We start from the raw sequence: 25,821 nt of genomic DNA on the forward strand, positions 1-25,821 counted from the left end.
ACTGCAAGTGCCTCACCCTTTGCCTTCAGCTCAAGTGTCAGTTCCAGAATTCCTGGCTTAGACCAATCCACTGACCCTTTTTCCATGAAAAGGCAGATCTATTCAGGATTAAACTTTCCACATCAGATCCCTTCTTTTTTTACAATGCCAAGTCTTTAACCCAACCATATGTTTATTATTTCAAGGGTCCTTGTTTCTGAGCTCTCATTAATGTCCAGGTACTAACTCTGCCTTCCTCTGCTTCCCACTGGAGCTTTCACCTCTGCTCCTCACTTGGCCACCCTCTTGCAGCAGCTCCCACCTTCTGTTATGTACACAGCTAATCTGGCAGGCCAGCAGGGCTTTTGGAGGAAAAGCAGCATCCCTCTGGACCTTGATAGTCCTTTGACATATTCACTCTCTCCTTTCTTCCAGCACTGAGTCTTGGACACGTTGCTGACTCTCTAATCCAGTAAGCATCCTTCCCCAGTGCACCTGGCATATGCAGAGTGGAAAAATGTTTGCTCCTTATCTTCCAGCCAGTTGCTTTCCTCTGGAATATATTTTTTTTTTTTTGCACGTAAACCAGACACCTTCCAGCAGTATCTCAGAGAACAGGAGTTTTAGCCTAAGGATAAAGAGCCAGGTTGATTTGATCACGTCAGCATTTGGGAGTATAATCACGTCAGTCCAATTTGCTCCTTTGCCTGATAACTTCAGGCAGTTTCAGCAAAATTTGACAGTACATTAGAAGTCTGAAAGACCTGATATTCCTTCCACGCAAACAAGCAGCTTGAGACAGCAGGAATAATCCCAGTGCAATCATATTTAGGCATCAGAGGATCCAGAGGGAAGCAAATGCTTGCAAAGCACAGATGGATGTGGGAAGCCTCACTGCTTTGCTCCTCGCTGACCAGTTGATTTTCACTGGTTGATTTTCACTTGGTTTCACTAGTTAAATTCCAAGGCACTAGGGTGAATGGTGCATTAGGACAAAGCTGGCTCCCTGGCTTTGTGGCAGAGAGGTTATTGGGATGATTATGCTGTAGTAGAACAAAAGTGTCCCTGCCAATCCTCCTGTCATTACAGGAGTTCTCTCCAGCTATAGCTTCTGCATCTCCTGCTTGACACTCTGAGTGGCCCTGTGCAGCACTCCAGGTGTGTTCCCTCTGCAAAATGAATTTTGTGATATGGTGCAAAACAGGGACACTTTCTTAGGAGTCTAAAAACAGGTTTAGGAAGGAAATTCCTTTTAAGCATGCAGCAATGCATCAATGTTTGAAGTTCCAGTTTGCTTAGACTGCTGTCTCATGGCAAGACCTCAGGAATGCAGGATTTAGACTGAATTTCCACTGCTAGGCAGAGACACTGAAGGAGAAGGATACCCAGACATACAGACCTGCAGCTTTTTCAGCTGAGGGACTGGAAACAAAGCATAGTCCTTCTGAAATTCCTTACTGGGGTAATTTCTGTCATATTAAGGCCCTGAAGCAAAACCAGTGTGGGTTTTGGCAATAACTCCTTGTTTTCCCTTAAGCAGCTGCCAGAAAAGAACTTAAGAATAGAATAACTTTTATATCCATTGTTTTTCCTCTGCTGTTTGGCTTCATCCTTGGTTACCACAGCAGCATGGGAATGGCTGGAGCTGGTGGCAGCCTCTTTGCATTTGCTGCACAAGCAGCAGGGAGGTGGCCCCCCTCAAACTCTGACAGAGGAGGCTGTGAATGTGCAAACCTTCTGTGCATGATCAGCCAGAACAGCATTCTTCTGCCTGCCTTCAGCCCCTACACACAGGCCAGTCCTCAAAGGGGAGTTTGGGAATATTGATTTTTCCTCCTTGCAGTGTGAGGGAGTGCTTCTCCTGCAGCTTGTTTTCTCTTGGGGAAGAGGCATTTCCTATTCTTAAATGAGCAGGGGACTGGACTTTTCTTTATGCAATTAAAAGAATTCCAGCTGAGACTCTTTTTCCAGTCTTTGCCAAAATCTGAAATTATCTCCTCCCTTACTGTGAGTTTTGAATGTTTTGCTGCCCTTGTTTTCCCTGAACCTGCACATTTTCACATTTCCCAAAGAAATGTATTCTGTTGCCTCTTGCAGGAAATGCCACTCATCTCATGAGAGGGCTGCTTGACTATTTCTGCCCTAATTTGACAGATCAAGGACACATTTTTCTTAAGCTTCTGTTTCAAATTTCAGAATCTTCTGGGCTTCTGTGCTCATAATTAAAAGTCATGATAAGAAATGGGGTAGGCTGGTGATTACCACAGGAGTGGAATCAGTTAAATCTGTATTTCCAGAGCTGTAGACTCGTGGGAAATTTGTGAAACAGCAGCGGGTAGTCCAGAGTCAAATTTAGGAAAAGAAAGGGTTTGTCAGGAAGCTCATTTGGCTGAACTAGATGCACATTACAGCTGGAATTTCTGGGAGAAAAAGTGCAACTGTTTGAGTAAAAAAAACCAAAACTGGTGGGCTCAAAGTACTGGAAAAAGTGTGAAGAATTCCAGATGCTTCTACTGAGGCTCAGGAGGTGATGGATGCATGGCACCTCCCTGCCATGGAGCAGGTAGAAAAGGGATAGAAAAGGACAGAAACCACATGTGAAAAGGGCTATAAAACAATTGCTGAGCAAATAGGAAATAACAGGAGGACAGCTGGAACAAGTGGACATTGATGAAGGCCTGCTCCTGTGAGGGAAACTTGGTGCTCACCCTGCAGAAGGAGTTGCCACATTTGCTTGGCCCACATAGGAACAGCATGATGTGTGTGGCTCTTAAGCTGCTGTAAATAATTAGCATGCATTTCTGCTCTTGAATTATCCCTAATGGCATCCTTTAGTCCCCTAAATGACCTCCAAGGAAGAGCCTTGCAGATAGTCTGAAGAAAGCAGCACCAAACATCTCCTTTTTTGAAGCATTGTCCTCAGCAAATTAGACACAGAGGCCTTTGGAATGCTCTGCTGGTTTTATGGAGCATGAAGTTGTAACTGAGGAGCAGTGTTAAGGTTAAATTTTTGCACTTTAGGTTAAATTCAGACATTTTCCATGGTAAAATAATTCCATCTTCTTAATTTGCTTCCTTTTCCTGTAGATCCCTTTCCAATTGATACATTTTATACTGGCAGTTTTTAAAAATATTTGCACTAGTCAAACAAAATTCCTGACCAAAATCCAGACAGGAATTTATTGTAAAATATTACCTCTTTCCTAGCCAGCTGCTGTTCATTTGGGATATAGCAGGGAAGGCAGCTTTAAATGTGTATTTTAGTTTCAGTACACAGGGTTAGTGTAGGGCTTTTTAGAACTTGATAATAATGGAAATGCAAGTTAACTGTTACATGTGGGCAATCCTGATGGGTGGGAGCAAGAGGAGTGGATGCCCAGGAATGACTGAAGCCAAGCAGGCTGGTCCATCTCTGACGTTTACATTAGCAGTGGGATCATGACATTTTTCATCTTCAGTTATGCAGACAGTCCCAAAATCAGTCTTAATGCCCTGAAGCAATCCAAATCCTCCCTTTTTTTGAGCAGTCTAATGAGAATATTGTATTTAACATGGAATGGCCATAAGGATGTAATGGTCCTGCTGTCCCTTACAGCACATTCATCCTAAAGAAATCTTCCAGAACCTTCCAGACAAAGTGATCATCGTGGTTGTAGCCTTTATTATGGTGTCAGCAATCAGTAGGGAAGGGAAGTGTGCCATTTGTGTGAGCTGGCATTTGAACATGTGTAAAGGGAACAGCACAGCTCAGGCAGCACGGATTGGCTTAGAGGATTCGGGGTGTGCAGAGAGCAGGGAGTTCCCAATTTTCAGGACTGATCATCCTTTTTGACTCTTCAGGTCAGACTTTCCCCTCAGCGGTCCCTGGGGAGTGAACCTAAATCATTACTCTGGGTTTAGGAGCAATAGTGGGGTGAAAAGGATTTCCTGGCTGGGGTGCAGAATGATACAAGTGTATTTGTATTCCTGCAGTCTTAAAATTGTAGTGCTGCTTGACACATTAGCAATCCTCCCTTCACTTGCAAATGGGATTCTTTATAATCTAACTGGAAGGATGGGAGCACTGAGAAGCCAACCTTTCCTAGAAGGGTGTCCCCTCCTGGAGAAGTGCCTTGGGAGACTCCACTGAGTGCTGCCCTGATGATGCTGCAGGTGATGCTGTTTGGTGTCATATAACAATGCCCAAAAGGAGAATCATTAAGTTCCCCAAGAGAAGGATGAGAAACCAAGGAGAAGTGTGATCCTAGCTGAGGAACAGGATTGGAGAGATGGCTTACTCCTTGTAGCCTTCCTTTGTAACATTAGGTTTATGTCTCACAAAAATCACGTTTTAAAAAGTATTTGGGCCTTAAAGATGCAGGTGCCTTCCTTAGGTTAGGCTCAAAGCCTCTAAAAGTGGCACTTTCATGGCTTCCCAGCTTTATGGACCTGCATGTGGAACTGAGAACCTCAGTTCTTCTCTTGGACAGTGACTGTAACTGGGGCTCTGCCATGAAGACAGCTTGCCCCAGAGCCTGTGATGTGCCTGCTGCACAGCCCTGCAGGCAGGAAGTTGTGTCCTTGTCTGATCTGCCTCAGTGCTAAATCATGTCCAGCCTATGTTAGTGTGCCATGATGCATTGATAGACAATTTTTCAACACCTCAGGCTCTGGTTTTGAGACTACAGACTTGTTCCCTTCACCAAGAGGAGTAAGATTAGGGAAGAAATAAGGTGAGAGTGGAGAAGCAATCAGGCACTTGTATGTGTCCTTGTTTATTTTCCCCCACTGTGAAGCATTAATTGGTGACTGAATGCAAAATTTCCTTTCCCCTGTTTGTTCTTCCAGGTTCATATAGGAGTTAGAAAATGTCATGAGGTAGTAGTACGAGGGATGGCAAAGCTCAGGTGGAAGTGGAACTCTGTGAAATGTTGTCAGGTCCTAAGGATGCTCCTCTAATAACACTCCTCCTTTGGCAAAATAGGGAGTAGGCAAAGTTATCTGCCATGTAATGGTCTGACTTGGCCTTTACAGCTTGCAAGCCACTGTTGAGCAGCTCAGCAGTTTAGGATTATGGAAATAGAAGCAGAGAGGAATATTGTGTGAAATTGTGAGATGGTTTGATAAACTTCCTTCTTTTACAGATTCGGTTAAACAGCAGAGGACTTATATATTCTGTTGGTCTCCTGCTGGCATCAGTTTTTGTCACAGTATGTATATAGTCTTTTGTTCTTCTTTTCCAAAAGAGGGATTTTTATTGACATTTTCTTCACCTGCTCCTTTCTCACCTCCAGCTGAAATGGTGGTTGCAGAGTCTGTTGTTATGGGATAGGGGTGCTCCCTGCTTGAAAAGCTTCCCAAGGCCTTGATTTGGCTCTTTGCAGGAGCTGTCACTCCCACAGGATGACACTCCTGCCTGTGTGTTTTCCATGGGAGGAGCCTGGGTGAGCCATTAGTAATCATTAGGAATTTCTATGCTAGAGCTGAAGCAGGTCCCTTGATGCATGATGAGATTCATTCTCTCCTGTGAGAAAAGCAGACAAAAGGCTGAGCAGGTTGCTTGGCCCTCTTTAGGATCCTTCTGAAATACAACACAGTCCAGGAAAAACAGTGCCTGACAGTGTTTTGTTGAAATCAGTACTTGGTGTTCCCTGACCTTACCCAGAAATGATAGAAGAGGAATGATGTGACATCTTCCAAATCCTGAGATGGGAAGGGTGTCCTGTGCAATGCACACCAACACAATTCCCACATACACAAGACATTATTTCTTGGTGGGAGCAAACTATGCTAAGTCAAGCAGTCTCAGACTGTGGCTCTAGATTGAGATGCAGAGGAGCACATGAAGCATTTTGAGTTAAAAAAAACCAAAGAACCTGGCCTTTAAATCCATTTCTGATTGAATTAAATGGGATTGTTGCCAAAATTAAATTCACTGCAGAAACCTAAGGTGAGGTGATGCAAGTCAGGGTGGCTTTTGTGACTGCTGCTCTGATTTACTTGAGCTGTGGTTTTCAGCTCACTTGGTGCAGTTTGTGATTGCTTCCAACTAATCATCATCAGTAAGGGGACAGCCCTCTTTTGGCTCCTGTAGCTGAGGAGGGAATTTACCATTTTATTCAAAATGTTCCTGCTGTGGTGGCTTACTGTGTGTTTATTGTAGGTTTTTGGTGTCCACATGAACAAATGGAAACTGGATAAGAAGCTAGGGTGTGTGTGCCTTTCCCTTTACGGCATCTTCCTGTGTTTCTCCATCATGACAGAATTCAATGTTTTCACTTTTGTGAACTTGCCAATGTGCAGAGATCACTGACCCAGGTGGCAGACTGTCGGGAGGAGCTTCCTTTTTACCTGTGCAATACAAGCCACGGCTGGCATTTCCTGGATGCAGTGCACCTCCAAGTCGTGACCTATATCCTGTTCACTGTTCATAGGACCCGTGGCCCCGTCTAGGTTTGCCCTCTCCCTGGCCCCCACAGCCTGGAACAATCCTTCATCGATGTGAAGAGCTTTTTTCAACATCCATGTGATTTCCTTGCTCAGTTTTTGAACAGTGTGACTGGGACTCAAGATGAACTGGCTGCTAACTGGCGTTAAGCCAGTCAAAACTGGTCTGCTACAATTCCTTCCTTTTTTAAGTTATTTGATGGAAAACTAATTAATTTATGACTTAAGACTATTGCTACAATGCAGGAGAGGGTACGTCATATGGAGGTTGACTTTCAAGGAGAATCATGGGAATTTTTTTTTTGGTTGTGGGGAGTGGTTTTTGTTTGTTTTTAGCTTTTAGTTTTGGGTTTGCAGGTTTTTTTTGTTTGTTTGGGGGTGGGGGTGTTGCTTTTGTCTTTTTTTTTTTTTTTTACTTGCCAGAGATCAACGTCCTCTCTTGCATCTTCTCCTCCTGAGTGCTGGGTCTCCTGTAACAATCCAAAGGCCACAGGGCAGTGTAAAATGGAAATGTAATTCAAGGTACTCAGCATAAGAATGGATAAAAGAAGATTGTCAAGGAAAAAACTGATGACTTTTTACTATAAATAATTAACCTTGTACAGGTTTGTTAAAGAATGCAAGCTAAATGTGGGTTCAAAGGGTAAACACTGCTACCATTTTACTATGAATGTTGGAGTTTTATTACTAGGGTGTTTGTTATTTCCAAGCAATAGTTTGATCTCCAGCCCAGAAGGGCTACCAAGGAGTTGTCCTGGTTTTTAATGGTCTGCATGTGGAAGTGGAAGGTCAGAACTTTCTCTGCTTCATCAGATTTCTTGTTCTGGGAGGATTTAATAGTTGATGTCTAATTTGTTCTGAGAAGGACATAACCACATGTGAAAACTTTTCTAAATGAGTTATAGACACTGGTTTCTTTAAGAGGAAAGAGGCATATTTTGCACAGACATAGTTACTGAAGTCATAATTGCCATTCTTTAAAGAATACACTGGACCTGGCCAGATATTTTTCGTCTTAAGCAGTTGAACTTATCTGATAACAGATCATGTGGATTCATCACCTCTCCTTTTGGGAGGGAGGAAGACACAGACAGAGATGGCACATTTTAAAACGTGGAATATCTTCAATGCAGACTCTCTCACAGATCTTAAGTTATTGTGAAAGTTTAGCTACTCATTGTTCCAATATCCCTGCTAGATTTTGTATAATTCTGTATTAATATGCAGGCAGATTCCACCCCTGAGAAACACCATCACTGCTTCATTTGTATGTATTGATACTGTGCGTTCTTGCCACTGCGGCTCTTGTATTTACTTTAAGCACTGATCACTTCTGATCCTCTTGTATATGTTCTGCTATGAAATGTATTAAGAGACTACCAGCTAGGTGAATGTTTTTGTCTATGGTACAAACAGTGGCAAATAATAGTAAAGGTACAGCAAACCCTACGTAACAGAAAGAAAGGAAAAAACCCAGAACACCAAACCCTAAACTATAGCAGGAAAAGAAAGAGCTCCAGTTGAAAAGAAAAAAGGAGAGAGCCACGTTGTGTTCACAGATGAAAAGCCAACTTTTTTTTCATTTGCACTTTTGGAATTGATTTTCTTCAATCTGATTTTCTTTGGGCAAAATGTGTTAAATGAAAATATTTGCACCCTGTGGTTTCCCTTCAGCTCAGCAGCTGGTTTTCTTTCTTTGTTACACCAAACACGTGGAGGCACTGGCAGCTCTTGCACTGTGCGTGGCAGTGCAGTCCTGTGGAAAAAGCCACGTCCCACTGGCCTCACTTGGGGAGCAACGTGTGCAGGTGGATCCCTGGCAGGAAGAAGAAGAAAGGGTCCAGGGACAGACAGCAGAGAGAGTGGATGACATGCCTGCATCACCAGTTTTCATCCTGGAAAGCAATTTTGTTGCTGCTTGTTGAGCTCTGCAGCTGAGGTTTGAGCAGCCTCCTCATGGCTGTGCCCGCAGGACATCCTCTTGTGTTAGGAAGCCCACTGTACCTTCCTGTTGTTGGGATTTTGTTTCTTTTGTTGTTGTTAATGAGATGAATAATAATAATAATAGCAACCACTAAAATGCCTAAAATACTTCTATAAGTCAAATGATGCTTGCAACGATGTGGCACGTGTCACTAAAGCCACCCCACAAACACGCAGCTTCACTTCATAGCGAGGTGCAGTTGCTCCTAAGCAGAGTGTGTCCTTGCCGATAAGGGGAAGGAATAAAAGAAGTTTCATATCAGGGCCTATTATTTCTTCTATTTTGAATATTTATACTGCTGCTCCAATGGAGCCAGTTGGATCTATTTCTGCGAAATAGCCATTACCTATCCCATGGCACAAAAACTACACATGTATTTCTTAGGAACTTTTCCTACTGGTGTGCGTTAAATACTGTAGTAGTTGTAGTTTTGTGTTGTGTGTAAAACCTGAAATACTTTGCTTTGATACCTGTGTGTTGCCAGAATGTTCTGCAAGCAGCTTGTTCTAAGCAGAAGCAAAAGGTACCTTGAACTGCCGTTACCTGTGCCGTAGATGGCTCGATAAGCATGTCCTGAAGCAGTGCTTTCTGCCAGATGTGCTGATGATTTACAGCAAAATCATCAGGTCCAGGCCTGTTTGGAACAGAGCAGACTGAGTGTGCCAGGAGAGAGAACACCACTCATTCTTGTTAGCACAGTCACGGCCTGTGTGGAAGAGCAAAAAACCGGCAATTTCTGGCATCCTTCCTGTACGCTGTCTCCAGAAATGGCGTGGACAGTTCTTTTCCAATCCAGGGCATACTCAGAGCTTTACTGGGCCTTGCAGAGGACTGAGTCTCCCTGGAGTTCTCTCCTCCCAGGGGGTTCTCCCTTCCTGAGCTCAGGCTCTGGAGGACAGCCAGTGCCTGGCTGCAGTGTCCCCGTGGGAGGCTCTGCTCTTCACCGGATGCAGGGCCTCAGGAGCCAGCCACTGGGGTTGGAAACTGGGAGCTGAGGGGCTCTGAGGCTCAGGATTGGGGGGCTGCTGCAGGGAGCCACCAGGGAAGCTGGGTTGTGTTGGGTATTTTTAGCATGACTGTGATTCATTTGCAGTTTTCATCTTCTGAAAGCAAGGGTCACCTTCGCGTCCGAGGCTGCTCTGGTTCTTGGACCAGGCAACTGTTTTTGTTTCCATTCCTAGCAATTTCAGATGATCCTCAGTGAGTATTTCAAAGGGAGATTAAAGAGCCTTTTTCTCCATGGAGAGGCTTCACTGCAGTTCTTACTTTGACTTAAATATGTGACCCTTGGCTGGCTTCAGATCTGCTTGATATGGATGGCCTTCCTTTGACAGTGGTTCAAAGGCAGAATGACAGGAGAGGAGAGGGTATGATAAGAGATGGTCTTAAGACATGCTGGGAAAACTGCTTTTGTCACTACCAAAGGTGAACTTTTTACTTGCCTTCCCCCCACCCCCTCCCTTTTAAAAAAAATTTTTGTTTTGTATGTGCTGTGATTTTTAATAGACTTCTGTAATAGGAACACCAATATGAAATATGTGCATGGGAGATTTTCATTTGCATAATTTGTTGGTTTTGCTGTGATGCCACTTGCATGCTTAGTTTCCAGATCTCTGTCCTCAGCTGTGTCACTGAAATCAATTGATTAGCTTTGGATTTGTGATGGTGGTGCTCGTGGAGAATGAGATACAGGACTGGATTTTTTTCTTGACAAACAAGTCAGGTAGAACGGCAGTCAAGTTTTAGAAAAAACAGTGTTCAAGGCAGGTGGAGTAACCTGAAGGTAACTTTTAATACCCTGATGTCAGAACAGAGATTTTTATGTCTTTTCCAATTGATACTTGTGAGATAAAATGTACATTCAGTATTGTTGAATAACTTTTTAGAAAACCATAGCTTTCTGCTGACTGACAAATATTTCTTATATTAAGATTTTTTTGAAACCCTAAACCTTTCAATTAAAGTTCACAGAGATGCAATAGTGTGAGGTTTGTCACTTTCAAAGTTACACTACTGGAGCTTTAAACTTGTTTAAATTTTAAAATTTATGGTCCACTGAGACTAATTTTAAAAATTAGTCTCAGTGGACCATACTTACCTGAATTTAATTCTGCCTTGTACTTTCAAAGTTTTGCTCGATCAGCAGCCACTGTAAGTTAGTCTAAAAGAGATTTAAATCCTGGTAAAAATGTCCCTTTTAGACTGGTACAACTTTTAACTGAATTAGTTTAAAGCCATGGTTTTAAGCAAAGCAGTGGAAGTTTGAATATTTTAAAGACCTCAGCCACTTCAGATTTAAGGAGCTGCAGTCTGAGTGTGCTGAATGGATGCACCAAGCAGAATGCAAGGCTTAGTTTCAGGAAGAGTTTTCAGTATTCAGGGACATGAGTGAAATCTGACCATTGTGAAATCAGGGACAGAACCCCGGTGACTGCTGTAGGGTCAGTGATGTGTTTGCAGCAGTGAGTCCTGAAAGGGATGGGGACACTGCATTTTTTTGGGTGAGTGGCCTTTTTATTTTCTTACCTGAATAGATAAATTACTATTAATAAGAACTAAGCACCTTTAAGGGAATTTACATGAATACTCTGTTACCACATAGTGGCCTCAAATCTGAAGCACAGTTCCAAAAAGCATCAACTTCTGCCCAAACTGCTTGCACTTGTCTGGCTGAATCTGCAGAATCAAGCTCTGGTGAGGACTTGATCCCTGCCTTTTGGAGAAGTTCACTTTATTCTGGGAAAGCAATAGGGTAAGAAATAGCACTCTGTTTCGTTGTGCCCTGGGGATGTCAGTTGGCTATGAAATCGATTATTTGCTGGCCTGAAACAGTCTGATATCTAGGCCAAGTTATCCAAGTTTGGGTAGAAACACCTAATTTCAGGAAGGCTTCCAAAGAAAGCAGATTGTTTTAAGCAACACATTTTTAAAGGTATTTATGTAGCAAAAAATTACTTTATTGTGGTATTTTTTTTAGATAGGTTTCTGTTTTTCTAATAGACTTGCAGAACAAGTTTGAAACCCCCCCTGAACCAGAACAACCTGACAGGAATCTTGTCAGTGTAATCTGTCTCTGCCAGGTAGGATTTGAATGGTGCTAAAAGTCAATGTGATAATTTTACAGGAGCAGTTCAACATTTTTACTGCCAGCTGAGGAAAAGCACACCACTGCATGCCTGATCCTGTGAGGATGTTTGTAGTTGGTTACAGATCCTCTCCAGTGCTGCGCATTTGCCACTGAGGTTTTCCATTGGTGTGCCTGACAAGCCAAGAGAGCCTTGGTTCCCGGAGGAGCGATGCCTGCTGCTGAACATTTTGTCCTGTCAGGAGAGGAGAGGGCTGCAGGGGCACAGGCCCCTTGGCTACTGGTTACTGCTGCCAGCCTGGGATTACACTTGCTCCTTTTTCAGAGCAGGGACATGTGTTTTCCTGAGGACCAAGTCTTTCCTTACCTCTGGTCAGGGTTGCTTTTGGCTGATAGTGCTGGAGCAGGGGAGGGAACAAGGGTTCTGTTCACTTTACGTGTGCAGAGGAGGATGGTGAGTGGCAGATGTTGTGTCACAGGAGGACTTTGGATGGAGCCTGTATAAATATTGGGATGGTCCATGAAATCTCTCCCAGGGGCAGATATCCCTGTACACCCAGCAGCCACCCACTTTGCTTCCTTATTTTATCTTGCTCCATGTGTTGCCAGGATTCAGAATTTTGCTTCCACTTTCTCATAAGCTGTATCCCTCTGGCCCATGTGCTGCTTTCTGTAACACAGAATTAATGCACTGGCTAGCACAAATAGTGTGCAGGTTTTGATCCAGTAAACTGATGGGAGAAAGTGGCACACCAGCCTCTGAGCACCTGACTCCAAACAGCACAAACTGCCTGCCTGGAAAGTGCCACTGGGATAATCAGGCACTTCACAGGACATGGGAACACTTCTCATGTATTTTCAGAGACTCCCTCAAGGGAATTTTGCACCCTGTGCAAAGACATGCATTATACAATAAATATAATTGATCTAATTAAGGGATTTTAGATCTGACCTGGGTCTTTTACACTTTGTGAAACCAGATTATACTATGGGAGTTTTACTGAGGGACTTGGTCACAAATTTATATAATTCATTGTCAGGTTTTTAATGTTTTTTTTTTTAATATATGAGCATAGGTTTGTATTCAAGCAAAATACAATGTTTATACATATATATACACTTTACCTAGTAAAGTATATGTGTTAACTGTTGTTAAATTGAAGCCCTGTGGTAACCAGCTGTTTCTGCATAGGAATAAATTCATACCATGGCAAGTGCTAAGATGCTGTAGGTGTATGAGTATTTAAGACAGTCTTACACATGCCTAGCTGTAAATTCAAGCAAAGTTTTTATTTGTTTTAGCAAGGTATTATGAATGGTTATGTGATGCATAGCAGTTGCCATGCATCTGTGTAATACATCTGTGCACATTGATTAGTATTTCTAATTATTGTTAGTCATTTGAAATTCCAGTTCTATTGATGAATATAAAGTCAGCTTCGGGGGAAAAAAGAAAAGAGCATGTGTGAGACATTGAGGAGGTCAGAAAGTTCTGCACTGCAATATTTGTGCATTTTATTTATTTATTTATCAAACAGAGTGCTGAGCCCCTGGTTCAAGAAAACATTTCCCCATGCTGGCAGAAGATTTAGGAACCTAATTTTGGTCCCCTCCTAAAGCTAATGCCAGGTTTCCCTGGATCAGGGGCCAAGCAGACTAAGCTATTTAAAACATTGTTCTTTCCTTTTAGTGGCCACAAAAAGGGGTGAGACCTTCTCAAATGGTTCTTGTAACTTTTATTAGTAGAGAAGCTGAGAAATGCTGAGAGATCCAAAGATGCTTCTGCAGGTGATCTGTAAGAGTAGAAATATGTAAATAGTAAATACTCCTTGCACTTTTAATACTTGTAATATCACTGTCATGAGGTACCATTTGCAATAACCAAAATCCACATTTCATAAGTTACCCACAAGTAGACTTTTTTATTATTATTTTTAAGAGTTTTTTTTGTTCCCCCTTTCTCATTAAGGAATTAATCTTCCTTTGACATGTTTTCCCCAATTCTTTTTCAACAGTAAGTGATTGGCCCTAGTTAAATGTGAAGATCCCCCTAGACCAGGTGTCATGTGCCAGCTGATGCTTGGGGGAAGCTGACATTTGTTGTCCCAGCTTTATGGCAGGGCTGTTCCCATTTACAGCAGGCAGGGACCTCCCACCTTGAAATCCTGCAGTAAAAATGGTCCCACCACTCACAAACACAACTCTCCCCTATTTACACCACACTGGTTTGGTTTCAGGGGGGTCAGCAGATCTCCAGTGTAGAGGAATCTGTCACATCATCACTATCAGTGGGGATACAGTAGGGCTTCCTGGGGGAAAACACAACAGCAACAGTGGAGTCCTTTTACAGGCAGTGTATTGGAGGGGACTTTATTTTGCCATCATTTAAAGACATGGGACAATTTTAGATCAGGAAAAAAAAAAAAGGAAGGTAAAGCTTAACTGTACCAAGTACAGCCTCAGTCCTTCATAAAGGTGTTCAAGTTTTGCATAGAGTGAGTGCCCATATTCTGTCAAGCATAGAGCTCAGCTGAGTTTTTCATCCTTGGTTCTCAGAAACAACCTTTTTCTCTCATGTTTCTCACTGCAGTCAGGACCTCTGAGCATAACATGCATTTCTGTGTCTTGGAACTGCCTTGTGAAATTGCTTATAGGTGAAGTGAGCAAGCGCAGAGATTGAACCACAAGAGGTTTTTGAAAGAAGCCAAAGCAAGCATGTTTGTGTAGTAATTTTGTTCTGAAGTATTTTTTTTTTTTAATGGATGCCAGGAGCAAAGGACACAGTGGAAATCTGTAATCATGCAGCCCCAGTGGAGAGCAAGTGCAGGTGAAAATAGTATAGCATCACAAAAAGTTGTCTGCAATTCAGATACTGGCAAGTTTCACAGGGGTCACATTTACATGAAGATTTTCCTGGATGCTACTTGATCTTTGCAACCCTTGTCTTTGGTCGGGAAAGGTGGGAAGTACTTTGTCCCTTTCTGAGGGAGAAGGGAGAGAGATGCCTAACCCAATGTCACTGACTCCTACCCTGGCTGCACGGGTGTGCCAGTCACAGTCTGTGTACCTGGGAGTTTTCTGGTGTGCATTGAAGATTTAGGGGTGAATTGTAGTTAGCATTCCCTTGAGGAGCAGTGTGATTGACTTCTCTGTCCCCCCTTGTAAAGCTGAGAATCCCTACTATGCAGGCAGTATTGTGTGAGGTTACTGATGGAATGTTACCTTCATCCTTGCATCCAATCTTTGCTTTCAAGACTGAAACACTACTTGGAAGATGTTTGTAATGGTTTGGGGGATTTGTTTGGTTTTTTTTTTTTTTTAATTTTTTTGCTGTCTGTCAAAGTCCTGTGCAATATGAAGGCTCCTGGCAAGGTCTGGTAATGGTTTGGGTGTTCCTCTTGCTGGTGCATTCATCAGATCTTCAGCCAGTGAGATGTGTGGGTGGGTAGGAGTGCCACCTCTCCTGGGTGTGTGACTGGCAGCGGAAGCAGCACTTCTGCCGAGCACTCCAGCACAGGCCTGGGCTGGGAGTTGAGACTCAGGTAAATCAGGATTCCAGGGAACAAAAAGGTGAGCAGACAGACCTGTTAATCCTCTAGTATGCTGTGCAGCTTTTAGCCCCTTCCAGTATTTTTTTTCCAAGCCAAACCCAAACTGATGTGTGTACATGGGTGCCAAGCCAAAGGCAGCCAAGCTCAACACCCACAGTCAGCCTGACACCAAGGCATGTGGGGACAGCCCCAGGGCCAGCACTCCCTCCTGGGTCAGGGGAGGGGGGGTGTTAAAATCATTTCAGGGCCCAGCAGTCAGCTGTTCAAGATCTGATAATTTCACAGAGCTCTGATGGAAAATTTGGGTTTGTACTGAAGTTTGTTGCTGAAGTCTTAGGCTGCTGAACTTGATCCCTGCTGTGGCATGTTCTAAAATAGAGGGCTGAGAGTGTACCAGTCTCTGAATCATGGGTGTGGTGAGGTCTCTGCTTTGTGATACAGTCACAGCATCCAAGCTGTAGGAAGCACAGCAATAAAAGTGACTGATAGGAGCACTTTCTGTTTGATTGGGGATCAAATGACACTGTCTGGGTCCCTTATCTCTGGGAAATTCTGTGATGCTTCTAATCATAAGGAAGAAAATGTAGATGGAACTGAATGCAAATGTACATATAATGTATGTTCATTTACAACCAGCCAGAAAGCAAAACAAGCAGTGGTTTTTAGTAATATAATACTACTCAAAATAGCTTTCTATTAAGTCATCTTGAAAGTGTTAAAATGGTGGAGCCACAGACAAAACATTTGTTATCTTTTGAAATTAGTTGCAATGGTTTTGTCATACTTGTACAAGTGTTATAAGGTCAGCCTTTCTGTATGTTTTACAACTTACTGTAGAGTAGTCTTCTATGCATAGCTGTTCCACTTGCCTGTGTAAGTTACAAATCTAACAGAAATGAAAGCATGCATTTTTCTCTGTTTGCTGGTAACCTATGAAATTAGAAACTTGTATTTTTGTGTTTTTAATGTGTTATACTATAAACAAAATTCACAGCACTATTGTCTATGGAATATCAAAAAGTTTTATCAGAATGAATTACTTTAAATGTTTTGTCAATTGATTTAATAATGTGTCAGACATCTACACTAAGACAATATAACGTTTATCAATAAAAATATCCTCTCTTTGTACTAACTTAACATTTCAGGGTGTGCTTGGACATAGGACTAGAGCACCCCTTTGGGTTCCAATCCCAATGATTTATTAATTTTTGGCTTAATTTTGAGAGTACTTTATATCCCTTGTTTGACCTGAGCACTGGATTAGGGAGTGAAGGAAGAAGAAAAGAGACTTTTTATACTTTGTATTACCTGTGCCACTGAATGTGTTTGCTGTAAAGGTGTGTGCACCACAGCAGCTCCTTTAGAAGTCATCCAGTACACATAGGAATCTGTGCAGAAACCAACACTCTGGGAATTTTATGCGTTATTATATAAAGAGTCAGATTGTTCTCTTTTACAACAGTACAGGTCTGAAATGACTGCACTGGTGTTAGTTAAATCTCTTCTAGCAAAGGGAAGCAGGTGTTGATTGTCACTCTCCCGGCTGGAGGAAGCCGTGCCTGCTCAGCTACTGAAGCCCTGGTGATGAGAGCCAGTCCTCCCTGGGAAGCAGTTCCTGGAGTAATGTTTTCAGTATTGCTTGGAATAATAATGAGGGGGCAGCTTCCCTTGGAGTGCGGCAGGGCTGGTCAGAAGCCCCTGCTTTGAGAGGGAAACACTTGTGCTGCTTTTCTACTCTGTACCAGCCCAGCTCACCTGCCCTGGTAACAGGATGCTTCTTCCTCCTACCTCATCCCATGGGACACTTCAGCAGGCCCTCCTTCCTATTGTACTTTCATTGTACTTGTGTTCAGAGTTGTATCGGGTTTGGCAAAGCAACAGCTGTGCTCTACCCTCCATTACACAGCTTCCTGCCTATGCAACTCCCAGAATGTAACCAGTTGCCTTTTTTGGCTGTAATCAGACAGGACACAGAGGCACTGTGCTTCAGCTAAATTCAGTTTCATCGTTTCCTGAGGAATCCAAAGTAACCTGAAGGAAGGGCTTGAGATCTGGCATGTAACTGGGTCAGGCTGCCTCACCTTAACCACTTTTACTTGTGTCTATGTAACACCTGCTGACCAAAGGGATCTGTTCCTTCTGAAGTGCACTCCATGTCTCCAAGAAGCAGTGTTGAGTCTTAGACAGGTTATTTACACATCCACAGCTCATTCCAGGTACAGAAGAGCCCTGCAGTGCAGAAAAGGCACACGTGCTGATCCTATGCCTCTGTCCACGAGCGCAGGGATGAGGTGCAGCTTTTGATGTTAATGCAGAAAGTGGCTTTGATCAGTGCCAGCCCATCAGTTGTCTTAAAAATATTTTCCATTGGAGTGTTTGTTTGCTTTCCATCTTTGTGTGCTTGCAACCCAAAGCATATGTTGGAATCCATACAGATGCTCCATCTCTCTAGATATTTCCCCATGACTGGTTTTCTGGTTCAAGGATAATCTTGCTTCTCGACACAATTTGGTGCAGCTCCAGTTGGCTGTTGGTCTCTGAAGATACTCTCACTCCCTGCCCCGTGCCATGGTGATATGCCACATGTGCATCTTTTTTGATTCTGCCTTGCATGCTTCACTTCAGAAAATTTTTATGTAGCTTACAGCTCAGAAAGTCAGAAATTGGTTTTCAGAGATCAGGCGAGTATTTGAATTTCTAACCACTTTCATTGAAATTAGGAAAATCAGTGTGAAGGCAAGCCATCATTGCTTTCAATGGGGTAGATATGGATGAACATGTATTCATATTCATGTATTCACTTCTGCTTCTTTAGAAGCTGTTCCTGTGTTGCCTTTACAGTTATTCTTCCACCATCACAAACCCTGACTAAGCAAAGATGTGAATTCTATTGCAGAACCAAAAAAAAAAAAAAAAAAAAAAAAAAGGAAGCATCAGAGCAAAAGTACAAACTGGTTAAGAGAAAACTAATCCTCCTCTCCCACATGACTACCTTAAATATGCAAAATTAGAGCACAAATCTGGGGGTTTTTTCCCTTTGGAGCTCACTTCTAGCTTGCTTTACAGAGGCCTGACTTGTGTCTTTGCCACCCCAGAAGTTACTTGCTTTGAAATAATACTTGCAGAGGTAAGAGATCTGATCTCTGTAAATTGCAGATAAAAATCTCCCTCCAGGCTCTGCCCACTTGATTTTGACCTGTTTATTCCAACAGAAAGAGTGTGTGCATGCTGGGCAGGTTGTGGGGCTGCTTGGCATCCCAAAGCAATGGGGTTTTACACTGCAGGAAGGCTGGGGCATTTCCATACAGCCCTGTGCACACCTCCCAGCTCCAGGTGAGACTTCCCACCTGAGGCTTCTCCCCACCTTTGCACAGGCATGCCAGGGCATCCTAGACATGCTAACCACACCCTGGAAAACAAGGGCTTTAATTGTTAGAGCTTTTAGTGCCAAAATCAAATTGTTCTGCTGCCTAAAGCTGGGCAGCCTGTGGGTTGCTGCTGGGCTGCACAGCTCCTGGAAGTGCAGCTCCCAGTCCATGGTGCTGGGAGATGGATGCACATGGGTGCTGCCAGCACACTGAGCTGGCTGGAAAGCTGAAGCAGAGGCAATGTGTGGCCATGCCTTGGGGGGAGCAGTGTGGAGATGTGGGACTTGGGGTGAGCTGCAAGTATGTTGGTATTGCGTGGTTTTCCTCCCTGCTGCAGCAGTGATCAGCCCTCTGGGCACAGCTGAGCTCCTGGCCACTTCCCATCCAGCTGCCTTGAGCAGGCTGCAGCATTCAGAGAGGAGGAGGAGGCTGATCTTCAGCCTCTGACTGCGGGGAACAAACAGCACTCTCTTTACAGTGCCAAGCAAATCGCTAGAGAAGAGTAGCACAGAATAAACAAAAACAATTCAGTGCCACAGCCTGGAGAGAGCAGGTGCAGTGAAACTACTTCAAACTGTGCACACAAGAAGATTCTACAAGTGAGCATTTTAAAAATAATGGGGAAAAGAAAAAGTAGCATAATTAATATATCAGCTGCAGTGCAAATGTCTCAAACAAGTAATGTTTTAAAACTCTGCTTTGTGGGTGAACTTAAATCAACACTTGTCCTGCCTGAAATCCTTTTGTGCTGACTGCAGGGAGAGTTGGATTTTAGAAGTGTATTTTCTAATGTTGCAGAGCAATGCCATCTAGGGCATAGAGCCTTACAGTTACCAACAGGAATGTTATCCATCCTTAGTGACAGAGCTTCCTGGATTGAATATTTATAACTGGTTCATCACATCTGCATTAGGCCTGTTGAAATTTGCTCATTTTCAATATCTGTTTCCAGTTTTCTGGACCGTGCTCAGTTGTCAGATATTAGTGGATGGTTTTGTCTGAACTGGAACATAATGAATTTCTGGTTATACCTTATTTCCTCCTCAAATCCTCTTGTTAGCTTTCATCTGTGCAGCTCAGCAGGGATTATTGATGGTCTCTCTAATCTTCAGCTACTCGAGGAATCTGCCATGGCTGTGATTAGAGCCACAGTACACTTGGGCAGTTGATTAAAATATTAAACCTAACAGGCCAGATCTTGTCATCCTTACTCAAAGCTATTTACTGTGTTGCTGATGCTCTCCTGTTCAAACCAAGCTACCTCTAGAGTGCTGGGCTGTGCTAGCTGAGCCCACCCCAAGAACCTGGCCTGGTCACAGCCTGTCTTCACTCCTGGCTGATGCAGCTCTCTCCAGGCTGAAGATGAAGTGCCAAATACAAGGTAACAATCTGCTGGGTTTTGTCAAGTAACGATTAATGAACTTGGACTCACGGGTAGTACATTTTAGGTACCATCTCTTCTTCTTGCTTCCTGCCATTTGAATTCATAATGCTTGGCCTTTCTAGGGAATGGCAGCAATATTTAGTGGCACTTTAGACTAATACTGTTTGTCTCTGCAATGAGTTTTGTTCTATATACACAAATTTGCTCCCCATTAGAGAAGAGCAAGTGCTTTAGCTCGCAAACCAGTCTCAGGACATTCTTCAAGCTCCCAAGGCTGCATACCAGGTTCTAGACCAGCCAGCTTCTGCCTGTCTCTGTGAGAGTTACATTTGCAGCTGATGATCTTCAAGTTACTGGTTGGGTAAGACGTTGTTATTTTTACAAGCAACTCCAAACCGAAGGCAAAATACTTGACTCCAATTTGAAAGCATACTGGGAAATGTTAGTACCTTCACTAATAAACACAAAAGCTTTTACTATGTAGCTGCAGGAATTCTTTCCCCTCCCTTGGAATTATGGCATTGTTGCTATCTGAGCATAGAGGAGGCCTGATTCTCCTCCAGGTTTGTCGTGGTCTGGTTTGGCTGCCAAGAGGTAATAAAGCAAATGCCTGCTGCCACCTTAGAACAGCATTGTCTGTGGGCACTCCAAGTCTGGGGAAGGATTAGATTTTAACAGTATTAATTAAGAAACATAAAGTACATCAGTAATTAAATTTTTGTAGGGTCTAGTTAAACAGTGCACTGTCAAAACATGATGCTGAAGTGACAAATAATTGGTTCATCACAGTTCTCCCTAATGATCTGTTGTCCCATAAATTGGTATGATGTATGTCACTCCTCACTATAACTGGAGATCTAGAGCTCAGATGACTTTATTTCCAAAACAGTTTTAAAGCCAGGCTAAAAACACTGTCTTTTTCCCTCTTCAGTGTAAAGATAAAAGGATGAATTGCAATCATTACTTTCCTGCAAGTTAAGACAGCTGTGAGAGAAACAGTGGAAATATCAGCCTGGTTTTTTTGAAAGTGATGAGAGCATGCTGGTTTTTGCCAGGACTCCATCCACCACAGTGGAGGCAGAGGCTGGTTTACTCAGTAGCTGGTACTTGCAAGTCCAAACTTGGATCAGCTCAAGTTGCTGTGCTTCAGTGGTGGGTCAGAGGCAGAATCAGGGATGCTGAACTAGGGTGCACTGAGGAAGTCCTTACCCAAACACAGGTCCTACCACTGCTTCTCTCCTCCCTACACTGTACCACCCAAAAAAAGATACACATTCAGCAGTGGGATCAGAATATGGCTCAGATCATTCCCAAGTTCCTGAGGATTATTCACTGCTAGTGTCTGGCAGTCATCATCTCCCTTGACAGAGGGCTCATCACTGCTGCCATGTTACTTTGCCTCGGACTATAGAGAAGGGAATAGCTTTTGGCAGATACACAGCTGGAATGAGCTTTCATTGGCAGCTGGAGGCTCGTTATTGCACCTCCCTTCTTGCTCCCTGAGCTAGTGAGGTTGCTGGCGAAGAGATGGATCAGATGCCATGGCCCTCACATCTTCCATTCACAGTGCTCAGAGACGTGCGTGGTGTTTCTGTGTTGCTCTGACTCTGCAGGGGCTTTCTGAGAAACTTGGGCTTCTGCTGCTCACCTTCTTTGGGAACTGAGATGTCCAAGTGTTTGCACATCCTTATATAAGTATACATTTTGTTTGAATACTGTTGTCAAAAAAAATCTTGAAATTAAAAGAGGGAAAGTAAAAAGTAAGTGCTTCTGAGCTGGAAATACAGTTATGCAGCTTTTCCACTTTTTCATTTCCTGGCTGGTCAGGAAGTTTAGCTGTTGTCAGCTCTCTCATCAGAGCCCCACCATGGAGATCTGTATTGATGTGAGGGAGTGTTGGAAAGCTGTTGGCCAGATCTACCTTCATGGGACAAGGCTGAAAGGGAAGAGGTGGAACAAGGAGAGATTCTGCCTCACTGTACATTGTGGGGCAACAGAACAGAGCACAGTACAACCCAGGATCCCAATACTAGCCTAGGTACAGAAAACTAGGCTTGCAGAAAAACTAGTTGGCTCACTTCTGTGGGGTTTTGTTCACTTGTTGGTTAGTGGGGCTTTTTGGTGGCTTATTTTCTTTGTATGTGTATAATTATGTTCCCTTTAATATGTTCACAGTGTATGAAAAAGTAATCAGGAAAACTAAACAAAACATCGTGGTCTGTTTTTGCTCTTAAGCAGTTTTTGCTGTGCCTCCTTCATGCAGTTTGATTCCCAGCTCCCTCCTCCCTTGCTATAAGGAACAGCTGAGTGCAAATCAGAACAAGAAATCCAGCTTGAAGCCGAAAGTATAATACACACAATGCTGCCAAGGGCCAGATTTGGAATGCACTGAAGTAATAGCTATCAGATGCTATAAAATGAGACACACAGCATGTTTTCAGGTGAGAAAAGGTCACTCTGAAGTCATTGGTGGACATGACCTGGTTGTGGAGGCTGGGGTGGATGCATCTCCATGGCTGGGTGATGGCACAGTTGTTCCGTGGTGCAGCAGCAATGTGTTCAGCTCACAGGAGAGAGATCCCAGCGACCGCTCTGTCTTTTCCTGGGCTGTGGTTTCTCTTCTCACTCCTGCAGAGCTCACAGCAGTGTGACAGGCATCTAGGGCAGGAGCCAGAGCAAGAGGAAAGTGTCTGATGCAGGAATCTTGGCTGCCATGAGAGAAGCTAGCCAAAGGAATTAACAGGTTCTGCTCCTTGTTGCAGCTGCCTCCGTGTGATAGATAAGCAAGTCTGTGTTCTTTCCCTGTGGCATCTTCTCAGGACAGTGGAGAATCCATCCTGGTAACACTTTTCCTTTGAATTTGGGACATGATTTTTATAGCTGTACTAAATGCTACCCTGGCCCAGTCAACACCAGATTCCATGGGAAAGCTTCCCTCACCCCTCCATGGTTTATAACACAGCAGAGCAGCAGCTCGGGGAAGGCTGTATGCCAGTCTTGTCCAGACTAGTCAGGTGTTTAGGGTGATCCCCCCTTAAATCCTTCTGCCTACAAATTGGTCTCTGACCCACACCCGTGTGATGGGAAATACAGCCCAGCTGCTCAAGGCTTGGAAAAAAACAAACCCTGCTGTTCTGCAGGCTTTCTGTATGCACAGGAAACCATGCCAAGCTCATCTCACAGCTGGATTGAAGGGAGGGGTCTCAGGGATACATAAGAAACACAAGCCATGAAACTTCACACTGTATCTCAGATTCTTCAAAGGCAGAGGCTTTTCCAGTGTATTTTTCCAGGCCTTAGAGCTCACTTCTGCTCCAATTTGGTGGGGCTGGCTATGCCCTAACCTGCCTCTTGTTTACTGCCTTTTCTGCTCTCGTTTCCCTCTGTGGCTGGCAGTTCACCTCAAATGTTTGGTGGGGAGAGGGGAGCAGCAGTGTCTCCCTTCTCTCTGTAAAAGGGTAGCCAAAGGCTCTGATGGCTCTAGCAAACCAGGCACTGCAAAGCTGGACTTTGTTTCAGTGTTCTATGCTCCTGAATAAACACCAGCAGCTCCCATTGGACTGAGAAGTCAGTCACAATATGGTTCGTAATAAGTGCATTTTAATGTCATAGTTCTGTGTGGGATTCATGCAGGTGGAGCCATTGCCTTGTCGAAGTCACCACCGCTGCCACAGCTGTCAAGCAGGACTGCTCCAGCTCATGCCAGAGTTCTCGCCTCTCTCAAAAAGGCAGCTGTAAATTGCATGGAAGCTGCAGCAACAGGAGCTGCTCAGCGGGGCCAACCAGGGCTCTTGGGCCTGAAGATAAATGGGAGCTTTCACAGAAGCCATGGATTAATATAAAAATCATCTTGGACATGAGACAGCATTCCTTTGTCCTGCTTCCTAAAAGCTAGGTAAGCATCTACCTTTCAGTTTAATGGTCTCGATGTTGGAAGTGTTTATACCCCCTTTAAGCAGATTTTGCCACTGTGGTGTGTCTATGATTGTGTATGAACGTGTTTGTAACCAGGCTTGATGCAGCAGCTGCTCCTCACTGTGGTCACTGGCATTCTTAATGGGCACTGCTGGCAGCTGCCAGAATTGAAGGGAAATGTTGCTCTCATTGTTTTGTTATTGAGATAACTTGCACTGAAATGCAGCCTGGAACGAGCTCTGGAAAATACACAGCCTAAGAGCATCGAGGCTGCGAATGATCTTAACCAGTTTCTTTGGCCTAAGTCGGAGAACTGCGCCCATCGCCCAGGTCCTGCTGACTTGGAGACGTCTGTGAGGCCGCTCTGCCCCACGAGCAGGTGCGCTAAGGCGCAGAGCCCGCCCGGCTCTGCCGTGCCCGGGCTGTCCCCGGTGCCCCGAGGGGCTCTGCCCGCCCGGCTCCGTGCCCGGGCTGTCCCCGGTGCCCCGAGGGGCTCTGCCGTACCCGGGCTGTCCCCGGTGCCCCGAGGGGCTCTGCAGTACCCGGGCTGTCCCCGGTGCCCTGAGGGGCTCTGCCGTACCCGGGCTGTCCCCGGTGCCTCGAGGGGCTCTGCCCGCCCGGCTCCGTGCCCGGGCTGTCCCCGGCGCCCCGAGAGGCTCTGCCCGCCCGGCTCCGTGCCCGGGCTGTCCCCGGCGCCCCGAGGGGCTCTGCCCGGCCCGGCTCCGTGCCCGGGCTGTTCCCGGTGCCCTGAGGGACTCTGCCCGGCGCGGTGGGGGCGGAGCGCGTTGCGGGAGCGGCGCATGCGCAGGGGCCGGGCCCGGGGCAGCGGAGCGGCGGCGCAGAGCCGGCCCATCCCCGCGCCTCCGCCCGGCCCGGCCGGCCGGGGCGGCTCCGACTCCGCTGCCCGGCGCTGCCGCCGACGCGCGGGAGGCGACGTGAAGCGAAGCAAGGTGAGGGAAGGGCGCCCGGCCCGTGCGGCGGTCGCGGCCGTCCGTGCTGTTTGCGGGGCTCTATCGAAACCGCCCCCGCGAAAGCGCCGCGGGAGCGGGAGGGCCGGGCCGGCAGCTGCTGGTGCCGCGGGGCAGCGTTGTCCTCGCCTTGCTCTCACCAGAGTCTGCCCCTTTCCCAGCCAAGGGCGGCCGGGTCGGGCCGGTCCACGCGGGCCCTGGGGCTGGGCACTTTGCTGGTGTCCCTCCCGCCGCCTCCCCGTCCCCTCGGGTGTCCCGGGCTCGCTTGAGGGCAGCGCGGTGCGGTGCGATCCCGCGGTGCGGCCCCGGCCCTGGCGCTGCCGCGGCAGCGCCCGCCGTGGGCAGGAGTCCAGCCCCTGCTCCGCGAGGAGTCCTCAGTGCGGGCATCTGCTCCCTTTGCTGGCTGAAACGTGGGCTCCTGGGGCGAAAACGCGGGGATGCGGTGTATGTCTGGCTGCGTCCTCTTCTGAAGTGTTTCCTTGTAAATATTGCATCAAAAGTTTGTTTTAGATCGCGCGGGTGTGATTTGGTAGATGCAGAAAAGCAGACAGTGTGTTATCCTCTGTCAGCTCGTCTTCCCATCTTTTCAGGTTACTCTCCTCTCATTTGTTTTATTTGCTGATTTCCCAAAGTAACTCTTCAGCCTTGTTAAATAAGGAACGTCTTTACGTGCCTTTGGCAGCCCAGCTCAGCTGATGAGGAGTGAGCAGAGCAGAATTTCCACCAGGTATTTGCGTGACAGCAGAAGCCCTGGGGGGTGAGGAGGACAGTGCTGGCCGGAGCCCTTTCTCAGAGGATAGCTTGGGGTAACAGATGAGGAACTGGTTGGGTGAGTGGAGTTACGGTACCTGAAGAGGTTTGTGTTTGCTATGCCGGGGCTGGAAGGCTCATGGGGCAGTGTTTGGAAAGGCAAGGGCTCAACAGTTGTGACTCTGCTGCTCCACATCAGCTCTGTGTTCAATTCAGCTGTGTCTGCACTGGTTCCATGAGTAATGCTGTGTTTTGTTGTGGTAAAAGTATGCCAGTATAGCCGTGCAACCAAGCCCTTGACTTTCCTCAGGCCAGATCTATATTAAGGTTCATTAGCTTCAGATCTGTTTAGCTCCAAAAATACCAGTTTATTCCTTGGGGCCCGACTATTTAATTAGATCAGCAAGA

At 45.2% G+C, this 25,821-nt stretch overlaps 1 protein-coding gene across 5 annotated transcripts in view; it reads left to right on the plus strand.

Moving 5' to 3' along the window:
* Positions 1–25,821, plus strand: part of LOC103819267 (sodium/potassium/calcium exchanger 3) — a 179,623-nt gene that overhangs the window by 92,939 nt on the left and 60,863 nt on the right. The window contains exons 16-17 of one of the 5 annotated variants that reach the window (XM_050973191.1): positions 5,103–5,168; positions 6,122–8,494. The exons of 2 other annotated variants lie outside the window; for them this stretch is intronic. In XM_050973191.1, coding sequence (XP_050829148.1) covers positions 5,103–5,168; positions 6,122–6,271 — 216 coding nt within the window. In that variant the 3' untranslated portion in view covers positions 6,272–8,494. Of the gene's footprint in view, positions 1–5,102; positions 5,169–6,121; positions 8,495–19,995; positions 23,676–24,517; positions 24,646–25,821 lie in introns of those variants that run through there. 2 more of the 5 variants (XM_018918131.3, XM_050973189.1) reach the window with 2 other exon arrangements.

Source organism: Serinus canaria, chromosome 3 (genome assembly GCF_022539315.1).
Source record: "Serinus canaria isolate serCan28SL12 chromosome 3, serCan2020, whole genome shotgun sequence".
NCBI classification, from domain to species: domain Eukaryota; kingdom Metazoa; phylum Chordata; class Aves; order Passeriformes; family Fringillidae; genus Serinus; species Serinus canaria.